General features: G+C 37.8%; 1 protein-coding gene across 2 annotated transcripts; it reads right to left on the bottom strand.

Annotated features, from left to right (window-relative positions):
* On the bottom strand, window positions 1–12552 carry APC10 (anaphase promoting complex 10). Of its 2 annotated transcripts, none has more exons than XM_088981327.1 (7): window positions 12075–12552; window positions 10737–10981; window positions 10459–10519; window positions 10254–10346; window positions 9942–10012; window positions 537–641; window positions 1–436 (listed from the first exon to the last, which is right to left on the bottom strand). In XM_088981327.1, exons 2-7 carry the CDS (start codon window positions 10913–10915, stop codon window positions 367–369), a joined length of 579 nt encoding a protein of 192 aa, XP_088837453.1. In that variant the 5' UTR covers window positions 10916–10981; window positions 12075–12552; the 3' UTR covers window positions 1–366. The 2 variants fall into 2 exon arrangements, with proteins under 2 accessions (XP_088837453.1, XP_088837460.1); XM_088981334.1 differs by having other exon boundaries at window positions 10737–10927; window positions 12075–12403.
* Between the last annotated feature and the right edge of the window lie 18 nt (window positions 12553–12570).

Below are 12570 nucleotides of genomic sequence, written 5' to 3'. Positions count from 1 at the left end.
TTAATTAGACACTTACAACCCTATATATCATTGGAGGTTTGCATATTACATAGAAAGCATCAGATCATGCAAAAACAGATCAATAATGCTTTTCTGTATCCTTTCTTCAATGAATATTGGCAAAGCAAAGGGTAACTGATCACTATTATATTCAGGAGACATGGATGCCATATTTCCAGCTAGGAAAGAAAAGTCCTTTCAAAAACCAAGCAGGACAAAAGTTCTAAAAACATAAGAACCTCAAAAAGACTGCCAGAATCTTCTCGTGAATCCTGGGCAGTCTGACTGGGATGCTGTTTTCTGTACTCTTGGCATTTGGCAATACGTTCCACTTTAAGCTGATCTCAGTAAGCATGACAGCATTTATCATCTCACACAGGAGTATGTTATGAACTCCCTTGAAGTAAACTGGAACGGTTGGTGAGGAATTGGGTTGCTATAACACAGCATAAAAGGCAAAAGTAAATTAGGAGACCAGTGCATTGTGAATAATCTCAGAAAAATGATTGAAAGGATCCTGAGTCCTGACTACTTACGGACGAGGCCCATAAACTTTGATCTGGCGCACATGGGTATCCCTCCCATTAAGGTGATTGGACAGAACGGCAATTTGTAGCATGAAGGTGTTGAGAAATGCTTCTCTGCGACAAATGGTGAACACAAAATCCAGACACTGTTAAGTCTTTTTTATCTATACATACAAAACAGTTTATAATGTTCAATAAATAGAAACAAAAGTAACTTGAACTAGCAGTCTAGCACTAGTAGCCACTTATGCTGTCAATGACAGGAGAAATTACTTGAGCACACTTTTAGTAAATTCAAAAGCTGATGGTAAATTTTGCACAGAAGAAATCCATACGAATAGTAACAAGAAATAAATAAAACTTGTACATAGTAATCCACCCCGTCAATCTCTCCACACTGGTTTAAGTTATGTGTATTTTACTCTCTCTCTCTCTCTCTCTCTCTCTCGCTATATATATATATATATATATATATATATATATATATATATATCTATATCTATATTGGGTGGCCATGTCAGCATGTCTCTCCTTGCTCCCCCTCCCCCACCCCTTCCTAGTTTTTTTAAATTTTGATTTTTCTTTTTTGTTTTTTAAATTCACATAATAACAATGAAGTCTAATGACGTGCAAGAGACGTTTGGACTTCCAAAGCATCTCCCGCCAAGGTTTTCCAAACGTCTCTATCCCTTTCTAAATAAATTCTTCTCTATTATTCATCGATCAAGTTCTGTAGGAAACTCGGTTTGGTCTCGAGCTATCATTGGGTTTCTGGTTGAGAAACATGGGTATTTCTCGAAATTTCACATATCTGCAATCTTTTGGTCAATTGATTAATAACAATGAATAAAAGATGGTAATCTGAATATAAAATTTCAAACCCTTTTAGTCTATAATCTCAGTTTTCAAGTTCAACATATTGTTAAATTGTTAACATGTAATTGGCAATTTACTATTTTTAGGAGAAGACTATTAACCATCCAAGTTTTGAAGAAAAACACTTTATTTAGCAGTAATTAAAAAAATTAGAGCTATAGTGATAAGGAGCATAATAGTAATGAATTTTTTATATAATAAAGTAGAATAGAAAAACTAATTCATCACTATTATCAGAGGGCCATCTATCTCTTGCTTTTTCAGCATCAATTCATACACCCCCTTTCTCACCAAACCCAAGTGAACACACTAAGAAAGAGAAGGAAAGTAAAGCAAGCAGATAAGAGAGAAAGAACCAGCAGAGCACACTCACCACCATACAGCACAGCCCAAATAATTATTTATAAATAAATTGTAAATGGGAAAACCTCCCAAGTATGCTTTCACCTCTACTATTTAACATTTTTTAATGTAATTGCAAATAAAAAACATTTGTTCTCAAACCTTTTTCATGATCCATTTTAGCTATTCATACGTCTCCTCTTCTTTATAACCTGTGTGCCATTGTAATTGGGTTTTAATTTCTTTGAATTTTCAAATGCTTTGGGATTTAATATTTTTCTTTTTAAAAGAACAAGTGCCTTTTCCCTTTTCTTAAAAAGAGATAAGGTGGAGACTTCTTGACAATAATGTTTATTTAGGTAGAGAAAAATATCATTCAGTTTCATAGTTTTGTTATTTAGAAAACAAAAGTTTTGTGCTCATAAATATATTATTCACTAACATTTTTTTAATTATTTATTAGAAGAAATCTTCTGGTTATTTATTTCTTACCTGTGATGTTGCAATGCTATTGTTGAAAGTCTGAACTTTTGCAATATTCAGGTTTTCTAGAAAGTTTCCATATTGTTTTCTTAAGGTTTTAATTGAATTGAAAGCATGAAGTATAAAATGAAAAGCAACATTTGTTTTAGTTTTTTAAGAAAATTTGGAGACAATTTACAGGAAAAAATACATAAATAGAAATGCATATATATATATATATATATATATATATATATATATATATATATATATCTGTGTGTGTGTGTACTATGTTTTTTAATATATCATGATACATGTGTAGATCTATTGGTTTTCAGTCAAAGGGTTGATCTTAAATTAGATTTTAGAGTTCCTATATAAACCATAATTCAGGCTTGTAAATGAAAAAAGAAGAAAAGGGGCAATTCTCAATTTGGAGAGAGAACCTAGAAAAGTGAAGACTGCTCCTTGGGGTTCACAGAATTTTAAGGCTTTCTCAAGTTACATCAAGCAATGCCTTTGGTCCATTAAAAGCCGATCTTTCAAAAGATATTTTCAAAATCTCTAGGTTATTGCTCTATAGTGGAAGAATCATAATTCTCTACCTGATTCAAATCTTGGACAATTTTTTAACATCTTAATTTCTTAAAAAGTCGTGTGCCGTCCACAAGAGCTGTCTTGGACCTGAAGTAATTTTTCCCTACTAGAAGTTTCCATTTTCTTTTTTTTTTTTTTTTTGATAAATGATTGGTAACTTATTCATAATAATCAGAATGAAGTTACAAAACAGCCTGCCCAAGGAGGGGCACAAGCTGGTATCTCTCCTACACAACAACAATGTACTACATCAGACTAGTAGATGAGAGTTTACAGAGCTGCCCAGAATAAATGTTCTCTCAAAACCCCTTGCTTAGCTAATCCATCCGCTATGGTATTAGCTGTTCTACCCACCCGCTGATAATTAACAGTCATGTTCCTTGAAAACCAATTAGCTTTCCTCATAATATCCCTGTAGCACCAAATAACTGAAGCTGGATTTTTTAACCAACCCACCACAACTTTGGAGTCTCCTTCAATAGGCAAATTTTGAACTCCTAACTGATCTGCAATCTGGATACCTTGTACCGCCGCTAGAAGCTCAGCTCTAATTGAGTCTCCTATACCAACAGGGCCTGAGAATAAAGCTAATATATTACTATCTTTTTCTCTCAGCACCCCTCCTATCCCTGATGGACCTGGATTTCCTAGCTGCTACCATCAAAATTCAGCTTTGTCCAGCGCTCAGCAGGAGGCACCCACACAACTGGTACCCTGTTCTTCCTGTTACTGCTACTAGCCACAGCTATCCAGTTCCTCCAAATGTCATCAAAGGAATATATTTTAAAGGAATCCAATAATTTCAGCCAATGGATTGCTCGGGTCAAAATGCAATCCTTTACATTCTGAAAATTTCTCTCCTCTTGGAAAATCCTCGCATTTCTTTCTTACCAAATTGTCCACAAAGCAGCTGCTTTAATGCACCTCCACATTGTTTTACCAATGTTTGTGGGCCACACAAAGAAGGAAGGGTCAAAGAGCTGATCTACGGCTGTGGTCAAATTCCATCTGCATCCAAACAAGGCAAAGACCCAACCCCAAATAGCATAAAAAAGAACAGGTTAAAAGTAAGTGAGAGCAATCCTCACCATTGGCCCCAGCAAAGTACACACCAATTAGGAGACAGACACAGAGAAGGCATTCTCTTCTGCAATAAGTCCCCAGTGTTGATTTTCCTATAGAACACCTCCCAGCAGAAAATAATAATTTTAAGAGGTACAGGTTTAGACCAAATCTCCTTACCTAGGAAACCCACTTGTCCCGAGGGATAGCAAAGGGACTTAAAGAAGGAGGCACATGTGAAATAACCTTTTGGATTAAGGGACCAAAGTCTCACATCAAATTTGAGAGGATCCAGAAAAACACTTTCAAGTCGTGACAAAAGGTCTGAAACACAAGAGAGTTCATGATTCCTCAAGCCCCTATGAAACCCAAAGTCCCAATTCAGAGAGGATGGAGAAATAGATGTTGGTAGAAAGTGAAAGATTGTTTTATCCTTGTAGCAAGAAAGGGAATAGAGAGAAGGGAAACTGTCCTTAAGGACCGAATTGCCCACCCAGATGTCTTCCCAAAACAAAACAGAAGTACCAGAACTGACATCATACCTGATACAGTTGACGAAAATAGGGAGAATACTCTGAATTGCTTTCCAAGGAGTTGCCAACGTGGCTCGACGCGATATACCAGCATCCCATCCATTTACCGAGCTAACATGTATACTATCTATCACCTCATGCCATAGTCTCTCCTGTTCTAAGGGCCATCTCCACAACCATTTTCCTAGGAGTGCTTTATTCTTCAAAACTAAGTTCCCCAGACCCAACCCACCCTCCTCTTTCCTCCTACACACTATTCCCCAATTTATTAAGTGGTCATTTTTTTCCTCCCCCGACTCCCAAAGAAAATTTCTCATTAATCTCTCCAACTTCTTAGCCTCCCTAACAGGAATTCTAAACACAGAGAAGTAGTAAATCGACAGATTTGCTAAGAAAGCTTTCAATAATGTTACTCTACCCCCTGAGGAAATATAGTTCATTTTCCACAAAGCTAACCTTTTCTCAAACTTTTCCAGAACCGGGGCCCAAAAGGTGCTCTCCTTAGGGTTGGCTCCTAGAGGTATACCTAAATACTGTAAGGGCCAAGAGGAAATGGACAACCTAGACACTCGGCCACAGACTCAGTAGTCCCCTCATCCAAATTCACACCCACCATGCAGCTCTTTTCGATGTTTATTTTAAGATTTGATACTCTCTTAAAGTGTTTTATCAAAGATTTGAGATTACTTATTGTTCCCTTATCACCCCCTTCACAAAAAATTATTAGGTCATCAGACAATTGTAAGTGGGTCACCCTAATCCCGTTCCTTCCCATCCTCCAACCTCTCACTACTCCTTCCATGTTTGCCTTAGAGGTCAAACTAATGAAAACATCTACAACTAGGGTAAAGAGGAAGGGAGAAAGGGGGTCACCTTGCCTTAACCCTCTAAAAGCTGGGAAGAAATCCTTGACTACCCCATTAACCAAGACTGAGAAATGGCAAGAACGTATGCAGCCCTTTATCCAATTACACCACCTAACTCCAAATCCACAACACCCTAGGACCTCTAACAAGAAACTCCAATCCACATAATCATAGGCCTTTTCTAAATCCAGCTTACACACAAAACCTTGCTTTTCGGACTTTCTCATATCCTCCACACACTCATTAGCTATTAGGATCTGATCTGTTACTTGTCTCCCTTGCATGAATGCTCCCTGGACTTGACTAATGATGGAGGGTAGCACTGCTTTAATCTTCAAAGATAATACTTAAGCCAGGATTTTGTAAATGCTAATCACCAAACTGATTGGCCTAAAATCTTTAAGATTTTTTGCTTCCTTCTTCTTAGGGATTAGGGCTATGAAAGTAGCATTAACTCCAGGGCTTACTTTGTTATTATCCTCAAATTCCTTAAACACTGCACAAAGGTCTTCTCTTACCACATTCCAGCAATCTTGATAAAAAGCCATGGTGAAGCCATCTAGCCCAGGGGCTTTGGATCTATCCATTGAAAACACCGCATGCCTGGTTTCCTCTTCTTCAAAGCTTCTCTCTAACCAGATTGCATGCTCTTCAGACAACCTTGGCCAATTTAGACCTTCCAACCTTAATCTATTATTCAATGGCTTCCCTACAATTGATTTAAAGTGATCCACCAACACTTTGGCCAGCTCATCTTGATTTGTGACTTCCTCCCCATCCACTTCTAATTTGGCCACATAGTTTTTTCTTCTCCTCCCACTAGCCAACACATGGAAAATTTTTGTATTGTCGTCCCCTTCTTTCAGTCTTTGATCCATTTGTGTCTTGACTTTTGTCGCCAGGAAACCTCCTCTCTAAGAAGAACTTCTTCCATTTTCTATACAGGAAGAATAGAGTTGACTGACAAATGTGTATAAATTGATCACCTTTATTGATTTAAAGTTGAATAATGGAATTTTTAAGTGTTTGTGTAGTACCTTGTTGGGTACATATGACCACTCTCCCTTTCCCCTCTCCTCTTCATTCTCTGTATCTTTCTCTCTTGGCAGAAGTTATATGAGAGATGAGTAAGAGATATAATTCCGAAATGTATCCATACAAGAGCCAAAAAAGCTTCATAGAGACTTTCTGCGGTATGGGGGTGAGGATGGCATGAAGAAGGACCACTTGGTTAATTGGAAGACAATTTGTAAGTCAAAAAAAGGCGGTTTGAGTGTGGGGTGCTTAGAAGAAAGAAATCTAGCCCTGCTTGGGAAGTGGCACTGGAGATTGAAGAAAGAGCCTAGTGCTCTGTGGGCTTCTGTAATTTGCAGCATCTTTGGTAAAAGTTTCAACCTGGGCTTCTGTAATCCATCATTACTTGGCTAGTCACCATTGAAAAAGTATCATCCAATCCTTGCCTTATTTTCAAACTTCAATCGTTTCAGCTTAGGGGATGGTAACCTCATCAAGTTCTAGACCGATCTGTGATGGGGTCATCAACCCCTTTGTGTAGTCTACCCAAGTTTTTTCAATCTCATCTTAAACAAACAAGCCCTAGTCTCCTCAGTTCTCTCCATATATGTACTGTTAAGGCTAGTAGTCCTAATAGGCTAATCCAAAGCCTAAGGAGTGAGAACATTTTTAAAGCAAAAACAAGCAAAGAAATTGGGCCAACATAAACCCAACCCAATGTCATACAGTTGGATTAGGGTTACAGGGGTTCATCAATTTGATTTGGGTTAACTCAACCCAACCTAAACCAGCCCAACTTGCACCCCTAGATGTGAGCTAGCCATACATAGAACAAATTTTCCAAATTACCCCTATGTGAGCCAACAATACATAACAAAAAGCAAATCTTCATATTACCCTACAATCTAGCTGAGGCAAGACACCTAAAAGCAAATAAGACAATAAACTGTTGACATCCAGTAGCAGTCTAACACTCCTAATAAAGATCACCTAACAGTGTTTACTCCTTTGATGAATAACAATAACTTGTTGGAGGGAAAGGAAATAAAAGAGACAAGAACTGAAGAAACAACAAACGGGTAAAAGCATTAGCCTGCAAACAGAAGACAAACATGAAAAGGCCAAAATTGAGCTAACTGCTTCTTTCCTTTTGGGAGCTATATTCTACTTCAATTCTCCATGTACTCATTATTTATAGCTGCTGATTTTTTAGTAAAGTCTTCCTTCATAGGAGCTGTAAAGCCTTACCTAGAAACAAACAGTTCAACCTTCACCCTGGTCATTTTGTTCTCCTTCTTCAGTCATATAGTCATTTTTTTCTTTGTCCATCCTTCTTCCATCATATAGTCATTTCTTTTTTCAATTCTCTCAATGGAAGAAATTTCCACAATGATCCACTAAAGTTTGAATGACATGGATCATCATATTGAACGTATAAAACCATAATACCACAAGATCAAGGTTGAAAGTTTGATAAAATAAAAATTCAATTTTGCTGCATATTAAACCCAAGGAATGCCATAGGTGCTCACAAGAAATTATCTCAAAGCCAGGGCTATGTGCAGAACCTCAAACCCAACCATCATCTTGAGATTCTTAACCTTAATAACCATATTCTGTGTTTTCTGCTAATAGATATCAAATGTAGAATGCATCACAACTTCCTTTTGAACCCCTTTAAGTGGTTAGAAAGGCAGTTGGACATTGACAACCTTGTGCAAAATGATAAGATGTAACACAAACAAGGAGGGAAGAAAAGAGAATAATGCTGAAATCAGAAAATTAGGCAAGGGAAACATTTGAGGTAAGAATAACAGGTATATACCTATCTATCATTTGTGGGATACTGTGCTGACTTATCAGACCTATTCCAGCCCTTTATTGGAAACATGACTAGACTGTCACAGGTTTTAGTGTTATGAAAACAAAATTGAATTCTCTGATATCTCTGTTACATCCATTCATTTTTCAGCTTGTATGCTATAATGCTGTTTAACATTTGTAAAGTTAGCATTGATTAAAAAAAATACATTTGTAAAGTTAGCTTCATATGAGTCTAACCCAACATTTTCAACACTGATAGAATTAGGTCTGGGTTAGGCCCAACCACAATGCTGCCGCATAATTCAACATTGATAGAATTAGGTTTAGTAGGAGAAAATGAAGCCCCTTTTCCTAGCAGGGCCATTTGGGGGACAGTGGCACCCTCAAAAGTCAAATTTTTTGTTTGGGTAGCAGCTTTAGAGAAATGCCTCACTAAAGAGATGCTGCTGAAGAGAGGTTTTATTTCCAATACTTGAGATGCAGCCTTTGTAGTGTGGAGATGGAAACAGTTAACCATCTGTTTTTACACTGCAAAATTGTAACAGTGATTTGGAACAATTTTCTAAAGATCCTAAAGGTAAGCTGGAGCATACCTGCCTCAGTTAAAGCATGCTTGGAGGCTTGGCACATACCAGGGATGACAAAGAAAGGGAAAATTTGTTGGTCCTCTATTCCTTTGGCAATTCTGTGGGCAGTGTGGACTGAAAGGAACAGTAGGATTTTTTATCACAAAGCCTCCACTGAAGCTGATTCATCAACATAGCTATAGAGTTTGTTAGGAGCTGGTTGTCTATATACACAGGTTTTAAAGAGGCACATCTGATTGTACTTTTTTGAGGGTGACCTTTTTTTGAGGTCCTTTTGTTTAGTTTTTGTAGAGCTTCTCATTGTACAAAGGACCGGTTGATTGATACAATTATACTTTACGTTTTCTTAAAAAATATCACTCAAAAAGATCATTAAGTTTTGATTATATGACCTCAGTGATCACATAAATATTATGGAAATGGTATTTCAAAGCTAGTAACTTTTTAGTTTGATGTTGATGCAATCTTGGAGGTGGGTCAATTATACAAAATTTGATGCTCACTACATGTAAACTACATATATTACTAACTAGTATTCCTAAAAAAAATCCTCTTGTATTTGACTTGAGTGGCTGAGGGTGGACCTTGCACAATGGTTGGGTTGTTCCATTGCGACCTGGGTGACCAGGGTTGATATCTTGGAAACAGCCTCCTTGTATGTGTAGGGGTAAGGCTGTGTACATCTGTCCCTCCCCAGACCCCGAATTGGCAGGAACCTTGTGCACTGGGCTTCCCTTTTTTTATTTAACTTGAGTGGCTTAACCACATTTATGTTTAGTTTGTTTCTCAACTTCTCTCTCCATTATCTTTATGTTAAAATGTGTATATCAAGGATTTCCTTTACTTTTTTGGTTGGGGGAGGAGGATGGAGGTGTGGGAGATCATTCTAATGTTAACATTCTCAGAGTATGTCAAATTAACAGCTCAAATTCTATCTTATTTAGCTTTTATAGGCTTCTGCAAACGTGTCTTTTTAATATCACATGTCTATGCAGTATGGTCAGAAGTAACAAAAGGAGGCTAATATCATGCACTTCTTTGTGAACAAAATGATTTTCGGCAACATATAATGGTTTGGCACTGGAAAGTGCAAGACATCAAGTGAATACACAGAAGATAATGATAAAACTGACAACATACAAAGGTGGCAAAGTTTGTGGAGCAAATAAAACAAGTAGCACATGAACCTCAAGAACCAAAGCAGATAAAATATGGTCAACTTGCATTTACAAGTATAAGACTTAGGCTTACCGAGGATCTGTTCCAGATAATGATACGTATACCCAACCAATTGGCTTCACAAGCTCCACAGTTTTTATCTCCTGAAAGAATTAGGTTGCACAGAATAAAAAAAGTCAACCATAGTCATAGTTTGGGTTATTTGGGTAAGTCAAAAAGAAGGGGATGCAGCAGAATACTCGGTTACATGTATAAAATGAAAAAGTTAAAAACAATTAATCCTCTTATGATTCAAGAGGATAGGAGTCTGGCCATGAAATATTACTTAATTATGTATTACACCAGTGTTAATTAGGGAACAGTCGTAGACGAAAAGGAAGCTACCTTCAAGTTGTGAAAGCCATCACCAGCCCGAATGGAGATCTTGCTGGGCGTGTAACTCTCGTCAAGCTTGAAATCCACATAAAGGACAACCAGCTGAACAGCAACAAACTTGTATCAGTAGTCATCATGAAACCATGACAAAAAGCATCTAGGTTTGAGACTGAAAATGTGCATGTGGGTGAGGAAGAGAGAGAAACATGCATACTTGCAATTTCACTTTCTTCTGGAATTGGATATTTACTAAATGAGGCTGTGCACCATCTGATCTGAAACAACAAAGTTTTCAACTAAGGCAATTGAAAGTTGATAATTGTTGAGGGATAGAAAAAGAGAAAGGTGCCTATCAGAAATGTAGTAAACAGAAGGGAAAGAAAGTTTAAGTAGATTATCAATAGAGGGGCTTGTGGGTATTTTTGCAGAGCAAAAGACTGAAAGCGGAAAAGAAAGTAAAGAGATGGGAGAGGTATAAATTAAGGTACAAACTGCCAGTAGGTATCAAGGTTGTCATCACGGAGGAATTGGACGCCATTGCCGGTCTTGCAAGAACTAACGCTCCAGGCAGCCTTCTTAGCCATCTCTCTGAGGTCATCGTCCACCACCAGATGCTGGTTCCCGCCTATTGCCTTCCCTTCCTCCTCCCCCTCCGATGATTCTGTTGCCATACTTCCCCTCTCCTTTGACCAGATGCTCAGACAAAAATCACTCAAGGGTCAATAGATACCAGCTCCCTAGAATAAATTAGATAAATTAAAACCAAACAAACATAAAGTTGGACAATGACAGTGACTCATATATGTTGATTTCTGTTTTATGAGCATGTATCTATTCTGTCTGACACTGTGTCTTATCATTAGTGACACAAATTTAATGTGATCCAACTCCTCAGAGCAATGAAGCATGTTTATGGTCCAGTTGGATGAGTCCTATGCATGATTCAGGACTTAATGAAGGTTGGTTTACTCAACATGACTTCACTAACACTTGAAATGGTATCACCAGCCTTGTACATAAAGGTAGTGCGGGTACAAGTCCACAGCCACAGATTTAATAATAATGACTCATAAACAATACGAGGTGCCCAAAATGAAGAATTGAACCCTTTCTAGACAGATAGAGTTCAAGAAAACATTCTACATGTAAGTCTATATGTCAATTGATCGCTGAGATACTAGTCATCAAGCTGATAATTTGTACAAGAGACTGCCTAGATGTAAATTACTGACCATATAAATTCAGGTTGAATGGAGTATATACTATATACCATATGTCCAATATCTACTTAGGTAAGAGGCATTAGGATGCATCTGTATTGAACCAAGAAACATAGATCTAATGCTGTAAAAAGGGTCAGATTGGGATCAGATACGTGTAACTGCAATTTTATTTCAGTTACATATTTAGGGCATCTGGATTTGATCTCAGATTGTTCTCATATCAGATTTGTACAGGGGATTTTTTAATTATATTAATGAAAGCATACTTTGTCTATTATTAAAAAATAGCATTAACCTTTTTAGTCCAATTCAAACTTCTAGGTAGAAAATCCAACAAGAGAATGCTGGAACGTTTTTAATACTACAATTAAGAGCAGTAAGACCCTAAAGAATTGAAATAAGAATAAGAAATGGGAGAAAAGGAAATTTGCATTTTCTATTCTTAGTTACAAGGCAGAACTAGTTCTATAATGCAAAAAGAGAAACATACAACTTGGGTTACAGACGAACCGAATCAAGCAAAACCATTTATTTCAAACTAAAATCTCCCTCTGTAACCCAAAAAAAAAGTTTTATTCATTCAGTTTCTAAATGCTACGGTTCTAACCTGTTTCTTCCAGTAGTGTGAGAATGCCGACGGCTGAGAGCAGTCGGCGGTTGTGGCGGCGTTGCAGAGGAGAGGGTTGAGTGTGGTCTTCGGTGGGAAGAACGAGCGACGGTCGAGAGTGGTCTCCGGTGAAGAACAAAAGTGGTGGAAAGATTCCGGTCGTTGCAGCGGACGAACGAACGAACGGCGGTTGGTTGCAGTAGTGGTGGGTGGGTGGGAGAGAGAAAGAGAAGTTCGAGAGAGTTCGAGAAATTAAAATGGAGAGTGCGGGTTAACAAAATTTGATTCGTTTTTGGTGTCCAGAGTCCGGACTTTACCTGGCAGGTCCCAGTCCCAGACCCCGAGGATACGAGTACTTCATGAACGTTTCAAATCTTCCACTATCGAAGTGGACCATGTGTCACGGGCTAGTCATGGGGGCCCGTGTGGCACTCGAATGCCACGACTAAGCCTAACTAACAAGTAACAGTACAAGAAAAGCATACGAATTAAACAA

This window comes from Nelumbo lutea, chromosome 1 (genome assembly GCF_056320005.1).
Source record: "Nelumbo lutea isolate HS-2025 chromosome 1, American lotus-T2T, whole genome shotgun sequence".
NCBI classification, from domain to species: domain Eukaryota; kingdom Viridiplantae; phylum Streptophyta; class Magnoliopsida; order Proteales; family Nelumbonaceae; genus Nelumbo; species Nelumbo lutea.
This window is presented reverse-complemented; position numbering and strand designations above follow the sequence as displayed.